This window comes from Drosophila ananassae, chromosome XR (assembly GCF_017639315.1).
Source record: "Drosophila ananassae strain 14024-0371.13 chromosome XR, ASM1763931v2, whole genome shotgun sequence".
Classification (NCBI taxonomy): domain Eukaryota; kingdom Metazoa; phylum Arthropoda; class Insecta; order Diptera; family Drosophilidae; genus Drosophila; species Drosophila ananassae.
Window position 1 is genome coordinate 21,263,296 of NC_057932.1, and position 23,856 is coordinate 21,287,151.

Below are 23,856 nucleotides of genomic sequence, written 5' to 3' on the forward strand. Positions count from 1 at the left end.
CAGTGTGGTAATTTGATTAGCGCTCTGTATTGGCCAGTCTATCTGAATCTGGACCACATTCCGTAGCTGTCTCTGTATCTGTATCTGTATCTGTGGCTGTATCTGCAGCTGCGTTAACGGCTCATCGACGGCCCGGAAAACATCCGCAAATAGCCGATGAAAAATTTAAAATTTCGGCAGTTCCATTAGCTTTTCCATTAAGCGCCAGGGGCCAGTGGGCAGTCATTAAATAGTAGGAGTCGAGGGCAGGACATGAATGCTTATATGAGCGGAGGAGCTAGGAGAGGCCTTGGGGAAGTCCGAGGGAGTCAGTGGCTGCTAATCACTTGTCCGTGGCTGTGCCCCAGTTGGCACACTGGGGGGTGGAGGAAGAACAGATGACCCGGAGCCCGGAGCCCGCAGAAAGTGTATCTTGTCTATTTGCTTTTGAAGTTTATGGCCTTCCGGACAAAGAAAGCAAACGCCTCGCGGAGCTAATCTAATTAGAGATGTCGGCCGGCATTGTTTCTCCGCGGCACGTTATTATTGTTATTGTTATTATTGTGGCGGCTGTGGCCATTATGGCTATTGTGACTGCTGCGGAGCTGCTCTGGCGCTGGGGCATTCCAGCGCGGACAATGAGGCGTATACTTGATGTGATGGAAACGCCGGCCGTAATGCGCTTATGGCCATTATTGTCCGACTCTGACTCCCACTCTGCCCCCGACTCTGTGACCCGGCTAGTTGTCGAGTTCTGGTTTTCAGCAGACTACCCCTCCGGGTAGCCGAAGCCCCTGGGCCAGGATCTCACGAGGCGCTAATTGAATTCCACGTCCTCGCGATCCGAATGCAGTTCACGCATCCTGTGTCTCCCGCCAGTGCCGCAAAGCCCGCAAATCGCACTGGAATGAGCGCAGAACTCAAAGCGCAAAATTCTCCAATGAAGGACATGGCTGGAAGGATACCCTTCAGAGGCAGTTTACTCCACAGATCAGAGTCTGGGGTCCATTGTCCTTTAGCTGTTTCTTGTTTACTTTGGCGTGATTAAAGGACAATCGGTTTTAAGGGATAACTATGACTTACTCTAAGGCATGGCTTATAAAAAGGAGTGATTAACTGACACGCTCTAGAGTGTATCCTTGGAGAACCGTAGAGGGTATCAGTAACGAGCGACAACCCACTCCTCGCGGCAGGATGTGCGAGGAGAGGCTCTCGCTGTTCGCCGAAACCGGAGTGATGACGAGGCAATTTGTTTAGGGCAGTTATGCATCATTTTGGGCGCGGAGAAGGACGAGGACGCAGGACGAGCAGCCAGGGCTTAGACTGGCAATTCGATTTGCGGGCACAATTTCCGGCCGCGCCAGGCTCCGTTACTCATTACAAGCGAATAAGCCCCGAGTCCTTGTGGTCGGGCCAGAATCAGAATCAGAACCAGCATCGACATCGGAACCAGTACGGGGAGGCTTTATTTACACATACACGGGCGGACGCGCCAGGATTTAGGTCCCGGAGGACGTGTCCGATGCCTATTGACGGCAGCGGTCCTGCGGGTAGTGGGAGCCGAGGAAGACCTTGCAGGTGGGGCAGTAGTGGCTCGTCGTCCGGCAGAAGTTGAGGAAATAGGGACACACACAGGCGCAGCAGCACCAGCTGGCAAATAGCGTTTGGAGATCCTTCCAGGCACTGATACATGAGGAGCTACTCACCCGAAAGTGCAGAGCCAGCCGGCCAGGGCGTTGGTCCGCGCGTTGGGGGTCCTCCGCACCTCCGTGATGATCCTCTCGCCGCAGGCTGGGCACATGATGTCCGCCGCCGCGTCGCCCAGCTTCGGCTGCGGAGTCAGGGCGAAGAAATCTGGAGGGGAGCAGAAGATCAGGACCAGGACTTAAGGAAGCACCTGAGGCACTCACTGCGCACCTCCGGCATGGGCAGACGCGGTGGGTGGACGGGCATCGGCCTGGGGGGCAGGGCGGGCGGCTCCTCGTCCTGCTCGGGAATGGTCTGCAGCTGGGGCAGCACCTCGCGGCTGAAGTGCGTCTCCTCCACGGCCAACTCGGCCATCCGGCTCCTTATGTGCTGGGGCTCCGCGAAGAACGTCCTGCGGCGGTCCGGGGAGTAACCGAAGTTCTCGAGCACCTGCGGCGGGGCGATGGCGTCCTCGTAGGTGGGCGGCTCCGAGGGCGAGAGGGAGAGCGGACGCTGGGGCGGGCTCGGGGGCTGCGTCAGGGGCGCGCTCTGAAGAGGGTGGTGGGGGAGGTCCGCTGCGGGGTCCTGGCCCTGGTAGAGCATGCGGTGCTTCTCCTCGGCCATCGGGCAGCACCCTTCTTAGCGGAAAGCCGGGCCCTTCGCCGCTTTTATTCTGTTTCTGTTTCTGGATGGGAGTGGGAGTGGGCTCTGGCGCGGATTAGGCCGCCGCAAAACAGTTGTCGATAAGTGGACTCCGCGCCAATTAACCAGCTGGCCGTTCCGGCGGGGCTGTCTCCGACAAGCACTGTCCACACCCGCCATGGCTCTTCAGTGGCATGGCTGCTGCACTGTCAGAAAAAGCGCTCGTTTTTGTTACTTTCTCGCTGACTGTTTATTGCTTTTCATAATTAATTTGCTCTCTGGCCGCTTTTTGCCCGCCTTTATGAAAATATTTTGTTGAATTTTCCATTATTTGCAAAGTATGCTGCTGCTGCTGCCCGCCCCTGTCGCCTTTGAAAGCCTTTTTCAGAAAGGACTCCCCGCCGCCTGTCACTGCCTCTGTCACTGCCACTTGCCACCTGCCATTTGCCACTTGCCACTTTCCACTTTGCATTTAATCAACTTTATCGGCATGCAGGTAAATTTATGCAGGTGCCGGAGAGCCAAAAAAACTAAAAGGTTTAGTCGAAATTATAATAAAATAATACATTTGCATATGAACGAGTGGCTGCGCTGGAAGAAAAAGCTTCGGGCTGAAATCAAAGCGTGTTTCAGGGGCCAGGACCTGGAAAGGAGATCCATCTGAAAGCCATTGCTTTGCAGTTGAAGCTGCTCTGTGAAATGTTTGTGCCTTTTGGCAACTGTCGCTGCATAAACCCGCCTTCCACTCCGAGGTGGCCATCGCTTTGATGTTTGATTTATTGCACACAGGACAGCCGGCGAGGGGGCGGCATGCCCGGGGTGGCTTATCGGCCAGCAGCCACGCCAGACGATTGTGAATGGCGACTGCAATTGGAAGTGACGGCCAGGAGGTCCTTGATGCATTCAGGTGCTGATTTGGACAAGCCGGTAAATGGATGCGACAGCCGAGCCGCTCGGAGCCGCTTTCCGACGTCAATATGCTATTTATGCCCGGGGGCGGACGGGAGACGGGTTAAGGTCGGCCTCTGGAATATTCATGGGCCGGGCTTAGTCCTTCGCAGGACCCCCGCCCACCCCCGCTCTGCTTGGCAGTCGTTCGATTCGCTCTCCCGACACCCCTACCTCCCGATTGGCCTCCGCCGTGCTGATTGCGGTTTTTGGCGCGGAAATGTGTGCAAATAAAAATAATATTTGAAGTAATTGCAATTAGCGGCAAAGGATCTCGCCTCCGAATGGTATCCCTATTTGCGAGGAAGTGCGTTCGTGCGAACTGCGATTGCGATTGCGAATGGGATTGGGATTGGGATTGGGATTGCGACTTCTTCCGTGCCTCAATTACACGGCAGGGAGGTGCCACTTTGAGATGAAAAGACAGACACAGGTGCGGCTGGGGAGTCAGTGGAGTGCCAGGGGGGGCGCCGGAAGGCGGAAGTAGTATCGTTAAATCCGAGATTTCATCCGTGCGAGGCCCTAAAGACGCCCGTCATTACTTTATTTGTTCGATTCCAATATTTTATTGCCACTCGCTTCTCTATAAATTTTCACCCTCAAGTGGCGAGTTCCGGTGGCGTTGTTGGCTTGTTAATTTGCCGAAAAAATAAACACACACACCCTGAATTCCAAAGGTGGCAGGACCCTGCTCCCCGCTCCCTCTTGGAGCGGGAAACGAAAACAAAGTAGGGAGAACAAAGAAGGAGTCGAGTGTGTTCCGAGTTCCGAGTAAAATAGTTAAAGTTATGAGCCAAACCGGAGCCAAAGAGCAGAGTCGACTCGCACACCACCCCGGGCACTTGAAGGGTGTGCGTGTGTGGGTTTTGGGACGCGAGTAATTCACATTTGGAGCACGTTTCGCTTTTATGCTCTTAAATGGCGAGTGTATCTGGGCAGCCCTCCGCCCGGCCCCGGCCCCGGCCCGGCCCAGGTCTGTGGCAAAACGATAATTTTGTTGATGATGCCATGATTATAAGTTTTAGCCTCCTCGCAAGAGCTCTCGACTTGCTGAAGGAACAATAGCTGCAGGAGGACTCTGCCAAAGAGGGCGACTCGCAGGATACCCATTGCTGGGCTAGGAGTGGCCCCACCCTTCGGGGAGCCCAAAATGTGTGCCATCTGCTAGTGGATTACAGGGTATCGGGGCGACCCCCGGACCTAAGCGCGTCTGCCAGCCGCGTATCTGTGCCACATGTATCCGTATCCGTATCCGTGTCCGTATCTGTATCTATTTCTAAGTAAATTACACACTCGGTCTGGGGCCACGGATGCGGTCCACATCCCGTGCGCGTGAATGACCCACATAAATAGCCGCGTGCCTCGAATCCGACGGCCCGCCAGTCTCTCCTCTATTGGCACGTCCGAAGACCAGAAAATACTTAAATCCGAGACCAGAAACCAACACGGGAAGGTGAACCATTCGGCAGACAATCGATGGACGATTGCACGCACTTTCCAAAATTTCCAGCTCTCGACTCGACTCGAATCGAATCGAATGATCCGTTCAATATTTTACACAGCCGTCCCTCAAAACGATGTGACATCTGGACAGGTTGGAAGGACACAGACCTCACGGACACTGGGGCTAAAAATAACATTCGGGGAAGGGCGTCAGGCTTCTTGAAATTGGATTTTGAAGTTTAAAGCTAACTTTGTGATGGAATTATCTGAAATTTTATATACATTAGCTAATAGTATTAGTTCCTATTTACAACCAACTAATGATGCATTTTATTTTCTAGGCCCTACTGTCCTGGAGATGGCCCGCAGAAGCAGATCCTAGCTCGTAAATATTGTTCACAGCATCGGTATCATTCAAAATTACCCGCAAATTAACCAGGCTTTCCTTTTTAGGCACCACTGTACTCCGGAGATAGCCATCACAGGCAGGGTCATATGCCAGGACCTACCAGGCCGCTACGCAATTCCTTGCCATAAAATATTTGTCTAATAAATTGTTTATTTATTGCCATAACGCATGTTCCGAGCTTGTAAGTAGCCATAAATCTCGATCATGACAGGGTGAGTCACACATCCCGCCCCACTATCCCCCCTTATTGATTTATTGTAATTGTTTTCCTTTTTCTGTGCAGGCACGAAAGTAAGCCGTTTGGAAGTAAGCCTCCGCAATGCCGTCGACTTGCAATTTCCATTTTATGGCCTACGAAGAATTCTGCTGCAGTCGGGGATGCCTGGATGCTTCAAGTTGCAGAATGCGGCCTGCTGGCTGCTGTCTTCGGGCCGTCGACAGGCAGTTAATGCTGTTTGCCAGCCAGATTTGGCCAGACGTTGTGAAAATGTTTGCACTGCACTTGCCAGTCAGGAGTGGAGGAGTCTTGTTATTATTGCTGCCGCCGCTGACGCTGCTGCTGAAGCCTCGCTAAGCCCTGCAGCTCCCAAATTTCTCCAGCGATGGAACAGGATGGAATCAAGACGTCAGCATCACTCCAGTCATCACCTGCATCTCGTCCTGCACCTCCATGCGCCGCAATACCTATAGAATTGAATAGAAGATAAGAAATGTCCGTTTTCGCTTCCTAATTATTGAGGAAAACTGTAAAATTGTATCGTATTGTAAAATCTATGTAAGCAGATCGTTAGGGATTGCTCTTCCGCATCGTTAGAGCCATTCCACGTCAAAATCGGATGAGAAATGTCAAAATATCGAAAAATAACCGAAAAAATTGAAATTCAAACGAAATCCTTGATCCTTTTCGATAATCCACATCCAATTTTGACGGGAATTGCCTTAAACGGTCCAGAAGAACAATCCCCACCGATTTGCGACCAAAAAATTTGTATTCATTGGCCATAACATGTTTTTGGCCAAAACGGTATTAGCCAAGTCAAGATTGTTGTTGTAAATAATAAATGTAATGGCCAAATGGTCATCTTAACCCATTATTGGGATCAATTTCTTTCGTTTGAGACATTCCGCATCGAAATCGGCTGAGAAATGGCCGAGATAGGGCCTCCGAAAAATTGGAATTTCGCGCCTTCGGCTGCGCCGTCGCTCCCTTGAAATTATAATTCCCAACCGCTTCTAGCGTCGGGCGACTATAAAAGAAATGCTGCTGCACCGCGGTCCTCTTGCAAAAACCATAAGAACTCAGCCATTTTCCATCCGATTTGGACGGGAGTGGTCTTAAACGATTCCTGGGAGCCGCTTTAAGCGATTAAAACAAAAAAATTTCCCAAATTCGACCAAACAATTTTTTATGTACAAATCTTGAATTTTTTTTGTTTTAATCGCTTAAAGCGGCTCCCAGGAATCGTTTAAGACTACTCCCATCCAAATCGGATGGAAAATGGCAGAGTTCTTAAGGTTTTTGCAAGAGGACCCCGGTGCAGCGACGCTCTATTTATACTTTTCCGCGCTTGAACCGGTTGCGAATTATAAAATGGCGGGTGACACAACTCGACTCAAAGCGGCAAATTTGAATTGTTTTGTGGTGTTTTCGCCGTTTTAGGTCGGATTTCGACGCGAATCGACTGAAACGAGTGAAATAACTTTTGAAACGGTTTGTTTACGTTTTTGTGATGCGCTTTTATTTGATGTTGCCATCGATTTACATTGTTTGAAGTTTATGATTTCTTAGAAACTACTCGCTAATGGTAAATGGAATGATGTTTTAACATTTCTGTGGGTCTGGGCGATACAAAAAGGCCTATCGAACTAGCTCTAATTACAGAAAACTAATATTAAATAAAATCGAAAAAAAACTCAAATCTATAAATTTTCTATATATACCAAGTAACTACATAAATTAAGATTCCATTAGGGGTAAATTAAAAGGTAAATCAGTCTGTGTGCATCCAAGTCACTGATAGCACTGGCTAAACAAGATAATATAAGCAACTAACTAACTAAGTTGTTCAATACAAGAAGTCGTAACTGGAAACACAACGGTACAACTAACATTTGTTTATAAAAGTAAGGGGTTTTGCAAAAAAATTTAAGTTTCATCCTCACATGAGTGCAACTGAGGGGTTCTCCGACTCGGCATTCTAATAACAAATTCTTGACATAAGTAGTTTTATTAACAGTTCAGATATGAAAAAACGAAGTCCTCTCTCGTGGAGTTGGTAGAACTTTCCCACCTAGGGGTTCCAGCTAACAATTTTAGTAACAAAGGTGGTCCTAATGAGCAGTACATATTTGCACAAACTTAATTTGTCATTTAAGGATTCAAGTTAAACATTTGTCAACACCACTTGTCGTTATTAGAAGCACAAAATAGTTAAATGGAGGGAGCAATCCGATTAGGGATTCTAACGAACATTTTTCGAATATGAAGAGTCTTAAATAGAAGTCTATGCTAGCAAATTAGAGTTCCACCGGCGCATGTTGAGTTGCCGCCTGCTGCTTCCGGTCGGAGATAAAAGGTGTTCCCCGCGAGAAGTCGTAGCATGATGAGTGTAACAAAAAATGAGTTTTCCAGCTCGCCGTGGCGCGTCGAGTGGAGTTTCCGGTTCTCAGGCCAGGCAGAAGAGCTTCCTCCAGAACGAGGGCGTGGGCGGCAGCGTGGTGGGAGCCAGTCCCTCCCAAATGGCTGTGTCGAAGAGATCCTTGACTTTGTCCTGCTTGAGAGAGAGAATTAATTAGTATTAGTGTTTCATATTTGAGTTGAGCTTAAATTGAATGCCCTGGAGTGTCCACAGTCCACAGTCCGTTTGTGAGTGACAGTTTTTAGGAGTTTAGGAGCCCTGCCCTCCCCCGACTACCTCTCATCTGCCATAGCACTTTCCCGGCAAGTTGTCGCCATCATCTGGATGCGAGGAACTTTACAATTTGTTTCAATCGCTCCATCTTCGCTGGGGCCCGTCTTCGTCTTTTGCGGGGAGGTTGCTGCTACCTTTGGGGAAATCCGCGCAGAGTGCAATGCTCGACTGACAGGCGCACGGCTGAGGAGCAGAAGAACCTCATTCATTCGGAAGTGTTGGGGCATACAAGGTCCTCCCCGCTCCCCGCTCCACGCTCCCTGGCCGAGAGCCAAGAGCCAAGAGCCGGGAACCGCACAATTATGATTATTGTGTGTCTGTGAGCCGTGCCAGGTGACAAGGCGACTCAAAGGACGACACCGAATGCTTGGGCAGCTCCCGAGGGAGCCCTAGTGAGCTGTGAGTTTGCTTTTCGTCTTTTTCCCTAGCTAGGATACACTGCCAACGGGGAAGTACTCTTCCTAGGACCTACGCCCCAGAACACATTTTACTTGTGAGCATTTTCCGAAGGACCTCTGCCCTGGAGCTAGGGTATTCCACTGCCCACCTAACGCCTTTAAATCTCTTCAAGTGTTTGCCCGAGACAGTCGGAGGCAGAGCGGCGGCTCGCCAGCCTTTCGGCTTTAATTAATATGAGGAGCTCCAGTCGCAGGACCCTCCCGGCGCCCCAACCCCAACGCCCACTCCAGACTCACCTGTGTGGCTGACGAAGTCTCGATGTATTTGGCGCCAATTGATGTTGCCAAATCCCAGGCGTCGACATACGAAATTGCTTTCTCGCCGCTTGTCTGAAAGGAGAAGAGGACGAAATCAAGTCAGCCTCCGGCAGATGAACCCGGAGAGGAATTTCATAAATATTTGAATTGCACAGCCGGCAGCCGGCAGCCCAGATAAGTAATGATAAGAACCCTCGCGGCGGGCTTAATAAATCAAATCAAATCAAAATCTGGGCGCCACAACTGGGCCTCCGACGCACCTTGAGCTTGTTGACGACATTCCGGTTGGTGCGCAAGTCGGCCTGCGTTCCCACCAGGATCAGGGAGGCCTTCGACTTGGCGAACTTCGGGGCCCACTTGTCCTTGATGGCCTGGAAGGAGTCCGGCCTGACCACCGAGAAGCACAGCAGGAAGACGTCGCTGTCCGGGTAGCAGAGCTCGCGCAGCGGATCCAGGGTGTCCTGCCCGGAGGTATCACAGAGGGTCACGTGGACAGGACTCTCGTTCACATTGACGTCGGCTGGAAGGAGTCAGAAGGAGGAGTTATTGAATCTGTGCTACAATGTATTGAAATGTGTTCCGTTGCATGTGGGATGTCTGCCAGGACCTCGAGGTGTGCCATTTTCGCCCCATTTTGTGGACGCTTTAATTCCATTTCGAAATATGCAAATTGTCCTTTGGACAGGCTGTCGGAGGGCAGGACTTTCGCAACATATGTGCCTGTATTTTCAGGTATTCTGCGCATATATTAGAGAGTCCTTGGGAGTCCTTGCGCCTGCAGAGCCTTAAAGTCGGGAGGGGCGGGAAAAATGCCAGACTCCGGCTGGGTAAATTAGTAAAAACTCGACTCGACTCGTCCTGGCAGGGAGACTCGTCCTGGCAGAGGGAGCAGCGCCCTCCCCCACAGCCACTCCCCACGTGGGCCGAGAGTGTGCAAAGAACATTCATATTTAAACGCAAGCGAGAATGATTTGAACGAGATGCTTAGCAGGACGAAAGGAGGCGTTGTGTTTGCCGGAGTACACTGGAAACATTTCCAGCTCGGAAAGGCAAGTCGGCTCTGCTCAGTCATTCCCCTGCTCGTCGACGAATCGGACGCAAAATGCTCGAGAAGCTCTCCGCCTGGTACAAGGACAACGTGTCCGAGGAGCTCAACTGCCTGGCCTGCCGCCTCTACAGTGGGTTCGGCCTCCTCGGCATCGGCGCCTACCTGCTGGTCCAGTCCAAGAAGCGCCCCAAGCCGCTCGAGAGCTACACCATGATGAGTCTGGCCGCCACCATGGGCGTCCTAGGCGTTGCCCGTCTGGCTGATGGCAAGTGCCCGGAGGACATAGACCGCGGGACCGTGGCTTCCGCAATGTTGCCTGTAATGGAGCCCGCCATGGAGCCTGCCAAGGAGCCCGCCATGGAGCCCGCCAAGGAGCCCGCTATGGAGCCCGCCAAGGAGCCCCTCCCCGAGTCCGGGAAGCCCCTCAAGTAGACCTAGGTTTCTACCTGGATTTTATAGATTTTCAATCGTTCTCTTTGGCGACCGGAATGTAAATTTCAACCAGAATATAATGGTGGCTCATGTAAGACTCGCCTTCTTTTCTCTCAGTGCCCTGCACGCCCGGCCAAGCAGATTTGACCTCGCCGACGGCGCCCTATTAAGCCCCTTCCGCCCTCCGCCCCCCTGCCATGTCCATGTCCTATCTAAAAGTTAATCATGGCAGGCTTTCATTCGATGCAGTGCCTCCTCCGACTGTTTGGACTGCGTAAATAAGGTTTTCCCGGCTGCTGCCCCGCCAGGGGATTTTTTAATCAGTTCCTCGCCTCCACGAGCCACATGTAGCACGTTGCTAGTTGCTAGTTGCTAGTTGCAGGTTGCAGGTTGCAGGTTGCAGGCTGCCGGCTTACAGCGAAGGTCGCTTCGCTAGCCAGGCCCATGGGTCTGCTCATGTAAAATAAATTTAATTTGCGCAGCGCCTGAAATTCAATACATTTGGGGGGCAAAGGCACCAGCACCGAGGCCCGAGAGCTGGCACAGGACTACTCCACTGGTGGCCCAAAATATGCCATGTATGTGGGAGTGATTGCCCCAGAAATGCACCTCATTTCCCCCCATTAGGGCGGCATTTTCCGCATAATTTCATTGTGATAAAGACAAAAAGGGTCGAGCCGAAACAAACACAGCTCCTCGGGAGGAGGGAGCTCCGTTGGGAGGGCATCCCATATCCTTCGACTATCGCAAGAGGCGAAAGTGAATCAATGCCGGAATGCCCCAGACAGGAGGAGCAGGGCGCGTGGCAGGGCGTGGCAAGGATGTGGCATTGAATGCCTTTTCTAGCTCTCCCCGCGCTCGCTTACAAAAGGGAAATTGTTTGCCAGCTCAGCTGAAAATCGCTTTACGCGGCGGCGAACAAAGAGGAGCAGGCCGAGACAATGGCGGCCGCCGGGACAAAGGGCTGGGGCGTCGTTAGCGGTTACTTCGCCTTACTGTTGGGTCCTGCTCAATGGGGAACTCGAGCCAACGCATCGTCTCGTGTGTGCGGCGGCGGAAAAGTGAGCAATTGTGTAATTGTGAGCCGAGAAGCCGGCTCCCAGGATCTGGATTGGATTTTCCATTTTCCCCATTTCCACTCCCCTCTCCTGCTAGATCTTATTGACACCAAATTGAGCCTGAGCTGCTCCTTCCTGCCATCCCCTACTCTCCTCCCAGCACAATTGTAGCCTTCTAAGACAGCCCCAAAAGTAGGCAACGCTTTTTTCCAGCTAGTCTCCACAAAGTGGAGACCTGATGAGAGCGCTGCGCCCCAAAGTATGCTGTCAGCTAGCGAAGAACCCAACCACTCCACGCACCTATTGTCGGACCAAGTCAATTAGCCGCCACCCACACACACCTTGGCCCCTAATTAGTTTCAAAACTTACGGCTAATGGCCAGAAACTATGCCGAAGTCTGCAGCGCAAGTGCACATCCAGCAGGCAGATTCCGGGAAAAGTTCAGACGAAACTACGCCAACTATTCGCAGTCCAAGGATGGCAACACGTCGTATGAATAACTTAGCGGGGAAAGGACGAAGGATAAGACATCCTGGACCCTGAATAGTGGCTCTTAAGAAGAGTTTTATTATTTCTTGGGAAATATTACATTAGCAAATATTGTAATCGAATCGCCTGCGTCCTGCATTGAGCCTGTTTTCAATTATCTGCTTCAAAGGACTAATTAGGCACTGTGGCAGCCGGAAAGGAGTTCCTGGGAAGCTCCGTGGCAGCGACGATTATCTGCCGGGCATAAACCCTTCCCCACCTACCCCCTCTGATAACACAATTTTTGGCGCCAAGCCCCCGAAGGGCAGAGAAGTGCAAATTCATGCAAAATTTTATTAAAATCAGCCCAGGGAGGGGGGGCTGGGGCAGGACGAGCTACTAGCTACCGGCAGCCTCGAGTGTCGGGGTAGGGGTCGGGAGGGGGTGTCTAAGCATAATTCCATCAATTGCCCGGGGGCGGGGGCGGGGGCGGGATAAAGGTGAAACACAAAAAGGCTAAACAAAGTCAAGTTTGCATATTTGGCGCTTCTGTCGAATAGCCACAGTTTTCAATTTCCAATTTTCCGTTCATTAAAATTCGTGAAAAGCCAAAACACACACCCCCTCCCCTCCAGCCGGCAGCCGAACATAATTTCCCCACTTCCGGCACATTTCGACACATCCCTCGAACGGAAAACCTGCTACGGATTTCACAAATTGGTTTTCAACAAAATGAAAAATTCATATACGTGCCCGAAACCCTAGCTAGGCAGTCAGTGCGACTCCAAGCGGAATCCTTGGATCCCTGAGTCCCCGAATCCTCGAACACACGCCCCTTTACAAAAAAAAAAGGAGGACGGCAGAACGCCAAATGGCGGCGACTTGTTGAAAGGGCCTGTGGCGCCACACACTTACCATTATAAATGTCCGAGGCCGTGGGTACGTGCTCGTGATTGAAGCGGTTCTCCAGATACGACTGGATCAGGCTCGTCTTTCCCACGGCGGCGTCGCCCACAACGACGCACTTGACCGACGGCTCCTTGCGTTTGTCAGCTGGAAGAAAATTGAGAAATTCATTAGTTTTCCCAACCAGGACTTGAGTTCAAAATTCTTAGACATTCTGCTTTAGAATTCGTTGAGAATTGGCCGAGATATGGACATGGCTAGTGGCCCCACATGGGGAATATGGATTTTGGAAGGGGTCCCATCGGAAAAAATTTGAAAAATAGGGATCAAAAATTTTGTTCCAGGATTTTGATGAGGATTGAAAGGGAATTGAACCACAATTCTTTTAAGGTGTCTCGCTCTAGGATCAGATGGGAATTGGCCGAGATATGGACATGGGAAGTGGCCCCACATGGGGAATACGGATTTTGGAAGGGGTCCCATCGGAAAAATTTGAAAAATAGGGATCAAAAATTTTGTTCCAGGATTTTGATGGGGATTGAAAGGGAATTAAACCACGACTCTTTTAAGGTATCCCTCTTTAAGATCGGATGGGAATTGGCCGAGATATGGACATGGGAAGTGGCCCCACATGGGGAATACAGATTTTGGAAGGGGTCCCATCGGAAAAATTTGAAAAATAGGGATCAAAAATTTTGTTCCAGGATTTTGATGGGGATTGAAAGGGAATTAAACCACGACTCTTTTAAGGTATCCCTCTTTAAGATCGGATGGGAATTGGCCGAGATATGGACATGGGAAGTGGCCCCATATGGGGAATACGGATTTTGGAAGGGGTCCCATCGGAAAAATTTGAAAAATAGGGATCCAAAATTTTGTTCCAGGATTTTGATGAGGATTGAAAGGGAATTGAACCACAATTCTTTTAAGGTGTCTCGCTCTAGGATCAGATGGGAATTGGCCGAGATATGGACATGGGAAGTGGCCCCACATGGGGAATATGGATTTTGGAAGGGGTCCCATCGGAAAAAATTTGAAAAATAGGGATCAAAAATTTTGTTCCAGGATTTTGATGGGGATTGAAAGGGAATTGAACCACAATTCTTTTAAGGTGTCTCGCTCTAGGATCAGATGGGGATTGGCCGAGATATGGACATGGGAAGTGGCCCCATATGGGGAATACGGATTTTGGAAGGGGTCCCATCAGGAAAATTTGAAAAATAGGGATCAAAAATTTTGTTCCAGGATTTTGATGAGGATTGAAAGGGAATTGAACCACAATTCTTTTAAGGTGTCTCGCTCTAGGATCAGATGGGGATTGGCCGAGATATGGACATGGGAAGTGGCCCCATATGGGGAATACGGATTTTGGAAGGGGTCCCATCAGGAAAATTTGAAAAATAGGGATCAAAAATTTTGTTCCAGGACTTTGATGGGGATTGAAAGGGAATTAAACCACGATTCTTTTAAGGTATCCCTTTTTAAGATCAGATGGGAATTGGCCGAGATATGGACTTGACTAGTGGCCTTATGTGGGGAACACGGATATGAAAAGGGTTCTATTATTTTTCAGTCCTCGCATCATAATTTGTACTTACCCTTTTTGGAGTTTTTCTCAGATTTGGGGTCCTCGTCGGCGGCGGGAGCCTTCTTGGACTTGCGCTTCCGCAGTAGGAACCGGGAGCCGCGGCCGCTGCTGGCAGCGCTGGTGTCGCTCAGGGACTGTTGCTGTGGAGGGGAGAAGTGGGGTCGGGGAGGGTTAAATTTTGGTGGGAGAAACTTAAAGCTGGGCTCAAAACTACACACTTCAGATGGCAATCAACATTTGACGATTGCCTGACACATTGCGCATACGCCCCGTGCGCTCCCCTGGCCAGAGTGGCAATTAAATAATGAAGGACGCAACACGGATTGAAGCTGCACGAGTGGGTGGGTGGTGGCCCAGAGGGCGGGTGTGAATCGGAGGGTGTGAACTAATGCCTGGCGCGACACCTTCGCCTCCGAAAGACCTACTTAATATGCACATACAAATTAGTCAAGAAGACGGCAGCTGTTCTCCGGGAAGTGCAGAGTCCCGGAGACAGACCGACTGGAAGTGGTGCAGCATCGGAGAGCGGGAGGGGCGCGACAGAAAATTGCGTATACGCCGAGTGCGCTGCTGGGAGTGGGCCGGGAGAGGTCCTCTTTAATCCCCACTCCCCATTGTCTATTTTTTGTCTTGTGGCCACAATTATTGCGCAAAATATTCAGTTTTATTTATTCAGTGAGCGGAAAAAAGGACGAAATGCAGGTCCTGGCTTTGCATTTAATTTACGGCCCCCAGTTATTACTGGCCGCTCTCTGCTCGTTGCGTTGAATCAAAAGCGTTTAGTGGCCAGACCAACTTTCCGCTTAAATTAATTACGGCCCGACGGCTGCCTGATGAATAAATATTGCACGATTTAATCCAATGGGTATAAATTATAGATTGCGGAGCGGCAAGTGTGGATGGCACTTTAAGTTGCGATTTGGGCAGGGAGTTGGGCCAGATCCGCACGCTGCCGCACGCTATCCGAATCAATATCTAAATTGCTGTACATTTTGTCGCCAACTCGAGGAGACCTTCTCGCACTTTTCCGCCCACGTCCACGTCCACGTCCACGTCCACGTCCACGTCCTTGCTCCTTCCTGCTGGCCATTTTCCGCTTGTTAGGCGATAATATCGCCCGACTGGCACAAAAGGAGAAGCGCCAATACAATCGATGGCCAAGAGCCTTCGATTGACCTTTTCGGCAAGTGCCGGATAGGATGGGAGATGGGACGGCCTTCAGTTCAGTCTAATCGCCGAATCTGGCAATTAACTTGAGAACTAAATGGAAATGGCACATCGCTTTCCGGCTCTGTTCGGCGCTGGCACTTTGATCAACTTTCCGTAGGATCCCTCACTCTGCCCGCCCCCGGATTAAATTAAATTAAACTTGCTCCGTAAGCCGACTAAAAATAATTCCTCTGCAGATACATAACTTCTTTTTGGCCGAAAGTCAGAGCCAAGTTCGGCTCCCAAGCCAAGTCCTGACAGCAACTTGCTGCCGGAGAACACAAAAAGCCCAAACTTTCGCCAAAGAGAAGTGCTTCTGTGTCGGAATTAAACCAAATAAGCCCTCGAACCGTAAGGGCCGTGTCACAAGCTCTCAGGACTCACAGGACTCGCAGGACCTTGCTCCTCCCCCTCTCCGGCCGCCGTAAATATGCAACTTTTTAATATATTTCCCTCGCTTTTCCAGCTGGCTTTCCAAAAATACTTATGTACTTGTAATTTTATTTAGCCGCTTTTTTGCGCAATTTTCCAGCATTTTTAGCCAAAAGTTTGCGGCTCTAACCCTTGACTTCGCAGCCGGGCAGTTGGCTCGAATAATTGCTGGAGAAATATGGCCAGGCAGGACGCATGGCGCAAGGACGCAAGGAGGCAAGGACGTGGTCACTGCAAACAGTCACTCTTTTCAACTCGAAAACTTTCCCAGAGCCCCGGCCTAAAAAATGAAATAAATCAAGCTAGAAGCCCAGGACCTTGCTGGCAAGGAAGTTTATTCAAAAACTTCTGGCCAGAGCCAACAAGCCAGCTCCGAAATAAAACAAACAGCCGGCAATCAATAGTGGTTGTGGTGTCTTTAAGTTATTGAATTCCTGCGTCCTGCGTCCTGTGGACTCCCGACCTGTCCCCTCCCGACCTGTCCCCTCGCATTGTCAGCGCCGGCCATTAAAAGTTTCGCCTGTAAATCCCGCTTAGAGTCCAAGGACGAGGCCTTGGACTGCGCGGGAGTCGTAAACTTGAGAAATGGGTCAAAGTTTCGGCTGCCAGACTGTCAAGAGCGTGAAAAATACCCAAAAGTCTGTGTAATAAGGCGCGAATAGCAGGCTACTTCCTTTTCGGGAAAGTAAACAAACCTGACGGGCTTCTCTTTAAAGAAAAGCAACAAATACAAATACAGGCTGTATCTCAATTTGGAATAGATGTTTTCCCATCGGAACTGATGCCATTTTCATTCATGAACACTCTGTTTTGAATATCTAAACTGTGGCGGCTGAACTTTGGCCCAAATCGACAGCCTCTCGACAGATGACGCCTTTTCCCCGACACCCTGGCACCCTCTGGCGCCAAGAGCGGAGCAGAGTGTGTTCAGATACAACTGCTGCGCTGACCACCAGCGGCTGTAATAGTTGCTTGGTCGAGAGGTAACCTCGTTTGCGTTTTTCCGACTTGTTTTCGCCTTTGTTTTGATGCAACAGCAACTAATAAAATTGCGGTCTATTTAATGGCATGCCACTTATTGCCTCAAAACACAGACACTGAGTGGCCAGGGGCGAGACAGAGGGAGGGGAGAGGGATGCAAGCATGCCTTGTTTGCAACTAAAAGCACAACCGCAAAAACCGAAACTAAACAGCAGCAATAATGCCGGCGAGCAAAATTGTTGAGCGCCGAAATGGACATGGAATTAGTTTCTGTATCTCGGCCAAGAGTTTGTCAGCGAGGCGGGTGGGGGTTGGCATGGAGTGCAGGTGCCACACATGCTTGTAATAACAGCATTATGCAACATCGCAGGCACCTGCACTGGCCCACTGCACTGGTCCTAAATGAAAATTTAATCATTTCCAGGCACTTGATTGCCGCCCGCCGCCCACCGCCCACCGCCCGCCGCCGTCAAAGGCTCCAGCTCCAGAACCCTTTTTAATAAAGCCATTCGCACAAATCCCATCCGATTAAGGCCTTTGTGCGCCGCGAGTAAATGAAGTGGCGTCATCATTTGTTTTAATCAATAAATTCCCTCCATTCCATTTAAAATCCATTCAACTTTAAGCCGCACACGGCGTATAGCCGTGCCGTGCCGTGCCGTGTTGTTTGCACATTGCTCATACGCCGTGTAGTCCGTGTAGGTTAAACTTTTAACATTTATCTTGTTCTCTGGTGCTGGCCAGTGGCAGTCTGGCACTCTTGTCCTCCTGGCTGACCTGACCCGTCAGGTGTTTCTGTTTTTATTTGTCCCCCAGGCCCAGGCCCAGGCCCAGGCCCAGGCCCGAGAGTATGCGACGGAATTGTTTCCCGGCCAAGTTAATTGGCTCTGCGGAGTGGCGCAATTAATAAATGCAGAGAGCAGTCGGCGGACGGCCCGACTACTACTTGTTGCAGGGCAGTTGTGGGCTGTGGGCTGTGGGTGCTGCAGACTCCCAAAAAGAATGGCCAGAATGCCAGCTGCTGTCGCTGACAATTTGAATGGCGTTGACAGCTTTCTTTGTTGGCATTGTCAGCAGATTGGAAGAGCCGGGCGACTCACTGGCGATGGGTTTCGGGAGTTATTGGCGAAAGGCAGCGGCAGGTCGGCCCGGCCAATAAATCACTTGCCGCATGCAGCTTATGTCTGCGAGTGTTTTTGCATTAGGAGTCCCGCTCGCCGCTCGCCGCAGCCACTGGTCGATTTCAATCAACGGCCAAACCGCCAGACAAAAGCCGCATGCAACAACCGCACTGAAATGTCAATGACAGAGCGCCGAAGCAGGTGCAACACACAATCTCTGGTTTTTTAGTTCGGAGCCTTGTCGTAATTGAGTCTGACTTGCAGCGAATAATTGGACTTCGTCACCGAAACTGATACCAGGTATTGGGGGAGATTTCGTCACTGATGTTCCAGCTCCTCAGGAGGCTCCCTAGCTCCACAACACAGTCACTGTCAAGTCTGGTCTGTTCCAAAATGGACACCAGATATTCATGGCGCGGCAGGCGCGTTCGTCACCAGTACTCCGCCCCGTCGAGGGCTTCTATTTGATCTTAATTAAGTCTGATTTGCGCGCGAATATTTATAAGATTTTCTCTTTGCAGATTCCCAACTCCCTACTCTCTGCTGTGTGTGCAGTGCAGGTCGTAATGAATGCCATGGAAATGTAATCCCCGAATCCGAATCCCAGTCCGTACGTAACCCTTCCCCTTCCTGCGCCGGCTGGCACATTGATTTGGCATTTGGGAGCTGGGACCTGGGTGGTGGGAACTACGAGGTGGGAATGGGGCTTAAAGCGGCTTTGAGAGACCGCTTGACAGTTAGATAAGTTGCCAACTGGCAAATGCAACATGCAACACGGCAGATTAACCTGCAATCCGTACACACAGCACCTCCCGCCACCCGCTCCCGCCCGCCGCCTTTTCGGATTGGTATCTCGCTCTGTGCCCCGTACTCTGTGTCATAATTAAAAATTCAGCAAATTACACATGCAACGACTGCGATGACAGCCAGCTAGTGGGGCTCCGTCTTCCTGCCACACTTGGCGGCACAACACTAGTGCCACTGCGATGAAAAGTATTGGTAAAGTATCGCTCGACCAGCGCCTGGTTCTGGAGCTATTCGGTTCTTCTTAATGGACTTCTTCCTTTCGAAACTGGAACAATTGTCCGTCCGCCTCTCCAGACCTCTCTCCGCGTGCCCCTCGCTGTGCCGCACGGAAGATGACGACCCCAATTTCGCACTTAACTGGCAACTTGCAACTCACAACTGGCAACTGGCAACTGGCAACTGGCAACTGGCTGCCACAGCTGTCCCACTCTTGTGGCAGATGTCTGGCTAGAACACAGCTCCAGCTCTCCAGTGGCATCTGCATCTATGCCAGCCCATCGAGTTAATTAAAGCTATTGCCCAAATGGAGCTCCGGCCGGGAATCAATCCGGGAGCACGCCCTCGACTTGCCAGCCCGGGTTATGGCCAGAAACTTTTTGGGCAAATATCGCTGAAGCGCTGCATTAAGTGTTGCAAGTGGTGGTGTCTCATGGCCGCCGAAAACCGGCTAGAGCGGCCATCTTTCGGCCACTTAGCCAAAAAGCCAGAAAGCCAGCTAGCCAGTTGGTCGCGCCAGGTTGCTTTCGGCCACCGCTGGCCCATCTGGCAGCCACTCCACTCCCCCCCCCACGAGGGGCAGCAATCAACGGTCAGACTTTGTCAGACAGTCCGACGACGCGAGCCAAAACAACTCAACTATGTGGCAAGAGACTTACACGAAAAGAAACGCAGAGACTCTGGGCCACAGCCCCCAGGCATAGGCCCCGGATGACTAAACGTATAGAGCCCAGTTGATATGCAAATCGGCTGCTCGGGTCGCCCTCAAACGCTGCACTTGTGACCTGCATTTTGTCTCAGTGCAGCCAATTACCCAACTGGCAGCAGTTGCAGCTGCAGCACTCGCAAATATTTCATTAAATGCTTTGTTTTTCGTCGCTGTTCCGCGCTGGAAGGTAAATTGATCTTAAGTGGCACAATTCGAGTGCCAGTGCCAGTGCCAGTGCCAGTGCCAGTCAGCAGTTGCAAGAAGTGCAGAACAAAAGTATCTGACGAATGCCATCAAATCAATCGCACCTGGTCTTGGGAAAGTGCTGTTCCCTCTTTCGCAACTGATTTCCCCACCCAACACTGTGCTTTCTATTCATATTTCCCAACTTCCCAGTCTGTGAGTCAGAACCCGGCTGGGCAGTGTAATCGATACGGCTCACTTATCGATCCGAATCGGCATGAGAATGAGAATCAGAATGAGTTGCCTGGCTTTGTGTTCTTTGCGCCACGCATCTATATATCGAGTATAAACAGATACTCCGTATATTATATATGGCCTGGTCTGGTCTGGCCTGGCCTGCTCTGAATGGCCGTGTAATCGAAGACGCTTTCGCAATTGGACTTGGATTTCGGATTGCGTGGCATTGTCACTGCAACTGTTCTCAATGAAACGCGCATGGAATTCCTCGCAGTGTAGGCCAGAGACCGCAGCCCCCAGCCCGCAACCCGGCCTTGCTTGCCAGTTTCCATATTTGCGAGCATGAGTCGGAGTCCAAAGTCTCTGTTTACAGTCTCTGCTTGCGAGCAACCTCTCGCTTATCACTCCCAATCCTGGCCAGAAACTCTGGCCACCCCTCTCCGGCTCTCCTATCTTGGCCTTTAAACCGAATTCAAATCCCATAATTACATTACGTGGCTAATGACTCTTGCTGGAACTCGAGTGTCTTTACTCAACTTTCTGGCTTTGGTTTTTGGTTCCTGGCGACTCTTGCGGTTCTCCGACTTCCCTTTGAGGCCAGGTCCTCTGTCCACCTCTCTCCACACCTATTGCTACTGTTCCTGAAACTCCTTGGAGAGAAAGGAGCAACTTTAAGCTCTCCTCCTTGTCCTCATCGCCGGCAGCCTCCTCCTCGCAATTGCCATTCGCGAATTCATTTCATTATTAATTCACGCAGCGCGCTTTAATCCCGCTGCCCTTTCGGGCCACTCGCACTTAATTCTTGTGCGAAATTTGAATTTCCGCCGCCCTGGCCTAGAGAGGAGGGTGGGCGGTGGCTGCCAGTCGGCGGGATGGGCAGACATTGACGGGCTGACTGACTGTTTGTTTGTTTGTTTCTCCGACTCGGAGTGTCTTGGGCGGGAGTGCGGCCAGATTGGGGCGACTAGTTGCCAGTTTCCAGCTGCCAGGTGGCTGGTGGCAGGTGAGTGAGCTTCTCTAGGCCACCACAAGGAACAGACAGACACCTCGCTGAAAGCAGACAGACTTCCACTCTCTAAAGGCACCCATTCCCCAAATCTCAATCAGCCAGAAAGTAAAAGATTTTCGATCGGAGACCGATCTCCTCCTCCACCTAGATAGTACTTCACTTACCAAGGGACTCTTGCTCATCTGGGGCGAGGGCGAGTCTGAGAGCAGTCCGTAGTCGGTGGCCTGCTCCTCCGGATCAATGCCGAAGATGAAGGGCCCGTCCTTGCCCTTGTGTCCTGCAGCTGGGGCAGGAGGCGGAGGCGACTGGTGGAACGTGTTCAGGACAGGGCGTCGCATACAGAAGTCGTCCTCGAAGCGGGAGGCGTACACTGGAGAGGGCGCCTTGGGGGGCACCCGGGGAGCCACTGGCGGGGCTGCCGGAGGAGCCAATGAAGAGAGAGGCGTCTGGGGCAGCTCCTTGGGGAAGTAGCCCGGCGGCGAGGCGCTGCCGCTGGACACGATCGGATGGGCCGGGGCGGGCTGGTGCACCGCGACGGGCGGGGGCACCGGAGTCGGCTTGGGCACCTCCTGGTGGAAGTAGCGCGACGGCGAGGAGGCGGCCGTGCTGCAGTCGCTTGACAGGGACACGTCCACGATGGACCTCTGCAGGGCGGGGGCGTTGGCGTTCAGCCCCTCTCCCGGGCGGTCGAAGCAGAAGTCGCTGGACTTGGCGGTGGGCGAGGGCGGGCTGCCGTAGGGGTAGCCGCTCTGCAGCGGGGGGCTCTGCAGGTGGTGCTGCGAGAGGGCGTCGAAGTCGTTGAAGCCATGGAGTCCCCGGGCGCTGTCCCGCTTCTGCTGCTGCACGTACGGCGAGATGTAGCTGCGCTGCGGGGGCGGCGGGGACAGCGGGGCCAGGGCCGACATGGCCGAGATGGCTGAGGGGGCGAGACCGGCGCCCGCCTTGCCCTTCTTGCCCCCCGCGCCCCCCACCACTGTCAGCTGGGGGCGGCGGTCGCCGAGGAGGGGCCGCTGCGAGTTGTTGTACGGATGGTTGCGCTGCATGCAGGCCGAGCTGAGGGACACGTTGTCCTCCTCGTCGTCCTCCTCGGGCTGCTGGCAGCGGTAGCTGGAGCGCAGGTGCTCCAGGTACTTCAGGCTCTTCATGTTGGCGTTCAGCGGGGGCAGAGGCGGGGGCTGGTTCTGCAGATGCTGGAGTTGCTGTTGCTGCTGGTGCAACTGCTGTTGCTGTTGCTGGTGCTGCTGCTGATGCTGCTGCTGATGCTGCTGCTGATGCTGCTGCTGATGCTGCTGCAGGTCCTCGTGCGCCTCCGTGTTGCTGCGGCGGCGGCCGAACAGCTTCGCCAGCTTCACAGTCATCCTCGCCGGCTGGCCGCAGAACTTTTTCAATTAGACTATCGCCCACTGGCGCCGTGACAGTTGGGGGCGCCTCCAACGACGCAAGTTGCCGGGCTGCAAGAGGGAGAAGGAGAGAGAGAGAGAGTGTTAGCCAGAGCAGATAACTTGCCACAAGTTGCGCCATTCTGAAGCGGCAGCAGCAGCTGTTGCAGGCGATGTTGTCTCCGAGCGCCGAGCAGCAGCGGAAGCTGTAATGGGATATGTCAGCCGCACTTGCCACTGCGGCGGTTGTGGCAACAAGGCCCGGGGGAGGCGCCTCTTCCGAAGCTCATATTAGTTCAGATGCCAAACAGGGAGGGCCGGCCTTCATTAATCCGACAGGATGGCAAGTTATTAGCCCCAGCCGGAAGAGTTGCAACATCGTGGAAGGAGGAAATATATGCCACATCGAACTGCAATAAAACTGTCTGATGCAATTTGTGATGCAAGTAGCTGCTGCCAATGTCGGAGGGGGCAGGAGATCCAGGAGCTGTCAACTGTCGACTGAATTCGTCAAAACGGAGTGCCGTGAAGAGGGAAGTGGTCATTTGCCGTGTCGAGCATACAAGGGGGCTATGGGGGAGCCAGAAGAAGAAGTCCACCCACCCACCACCACACGAGGCAGACCACCGCCAGACAAAAAGGAAACAATTTCCGACAAACATTCATAAAAATTGGCTTTTTCGCAGTCGATTGACATGAAGGAGGCCAGGCTTTGAGGCAAACAATGTGTCCTAAAAAACGAAACCTTTGAGGGTCAGCCTTTCGGGAGGACTCTGGTCCTCCTGACTCTGGCTTGATTCCTGGTTCCCCTGGCTCCCCTGCCGACCACCTGCCTCTCCAATTGTTTCTGTTTACTTTGCGTCTCTGGTCCGGAGTCTGCTCCTCCTGCCCTGCTGGGTTGTACGTGCCGCTTGTCGGACAACTGCAACAAAAGCAGCAACATGCAACACGACAAGGACAGAACAGAGCACACAGTGCAGTGGCCAGAAAAAGAGTCGGGCAGCAAAAACCAAATTGGAATTGCAGCAGACAGAGTCCAGGTCGCAAAAAACCAACAGAACAGAGCAAAAAGTGGGAGGAACAAAGTCATATCGTTGGGATGCACTGGGAGAAAAGGATGCTGACTGATTGTACTCCGTGGAATTCTGCAGAAGACTAGCTATGGGCAGAGAGCCCGAAGAATCGAATCTACAAGAAAAAAAGACTTTCTTTCGTTTATTCCTCAAGAAGTGCCTCTTTTTCTGCCAGTTTTTGGACGAAATTGGGAAAAAGTGAGTGCCACAAGTGGGTGCCTCGTGGAGGACTTGCAACAAACTACAGGCGGCGATAAAAGGGGG

At 51.8% G+C, this 23,856-nt stretch overlaps 4 protein-coding genes across 10 annotated transcripts in view; 2 read left to right on the forward strand and 2 right to left on the reverse strand.

The window, feature by feature from the left end:
• LOC6501871 (protein yippee-like) overlaps window positions 1-6,211 on the forward strand; it is a 50,717-nt gene extending 44,506 nt beyond the window's left edge. For both annotated transcript variants that reach the window (XR_006507708.1, XR_006507706.1), the window contains exons 6-8: window positions 5,040-5,083; window positions 5,152-5,319; window positions 5,391-6,211. The gene's annotated coding sequence lies outside the window, so the exon portion shown is untranslated. The remainder of the gene's footprint in view (window positions 1-5,039; window positions 5,084-5,151; window positions 5,320-5,390) is intronic.
• Window positions 1,423-5,013, reverse strand: LOC6501961 (cell death-inducing p53-target protein 1). The gene is made up of 3 exons (XM_001966731.4): window positions 1,890-5,013; window positions 1,686-1,833; window positions 1,423-1,629 (listed from the first exon to the last, which is right to left on the reverse strand). Exons 1-3 carry the CDS (start codon window positions 2,287-2,289, stop codon window positions 1,506-1,508), a joined length of 672 nt encoding a protein of 223 aa, XP_001966767.3. The 5' UTR covers window positions 2,290-5,013; the 3' UTR covers window positions 1,423-1,505.
• Window positions 6,212-6,569: 358 nt separating the features above from the next.
• The window catches only part of LOC6501958 (nuclear receptor corepressor 2), a 33,678-nt gene continuing 16,391 nt past the window's right edge, over window positions 6,570-23,856 (reverse strand). For 5 of the 6 annotated variants that reach the window (XM_014904196.3, XM_001966727.4, XM_032452310.2 and 2 more), the window contains 6 exons: window positions 21,305-22,591; window positions 14,247-14,376; window positions 12,658-12,795; window positions 8,996-9,255; window positions 8,715-8,807; window positions 6,570-7,881 (listed from right to left, as the gene is read on the reverse strand). In XM_014904196.3, coding sequence (XP_014759682.1) covers window positions 7,774-7,881; window positions 8,715-8,807; window positions 8,996-9,255; window positions 12,658-12,795; window positions 14,247-14,376; window positions 21,305-22,498 — 1,923 coding nt within the window. In that variant the 5' untranslated portion in view covers window positions 22,499-22,591 and the 3' untranslated portion in view covers window positions 6,570-7,773. The remainder of the gene's footprint in view (window positions 7,882-8,714; window positions 8,808-8,995; window positions 9,256-12,657; window positions 12,796-14,246; window positions 14,377-21,304; window positions 22,592-23,856) is intronic. The other variant, XM_044717304.1, reaches the window with a different exon arrangement.
• Window positions 9,769-10,310, forward strand: LOC6501872. The gene has a single exon (XM_001966728.4). It carries the CDS (start codon window positions 9,838-9,840, stop codon window positions 10,213-10,215), a length of 378 nt encoding a protein of 125 aa, XP_001966764.1. The 5' UTR covers window positions 9,769-9,837; the 3' UTR covers window positions 10,216-10,310.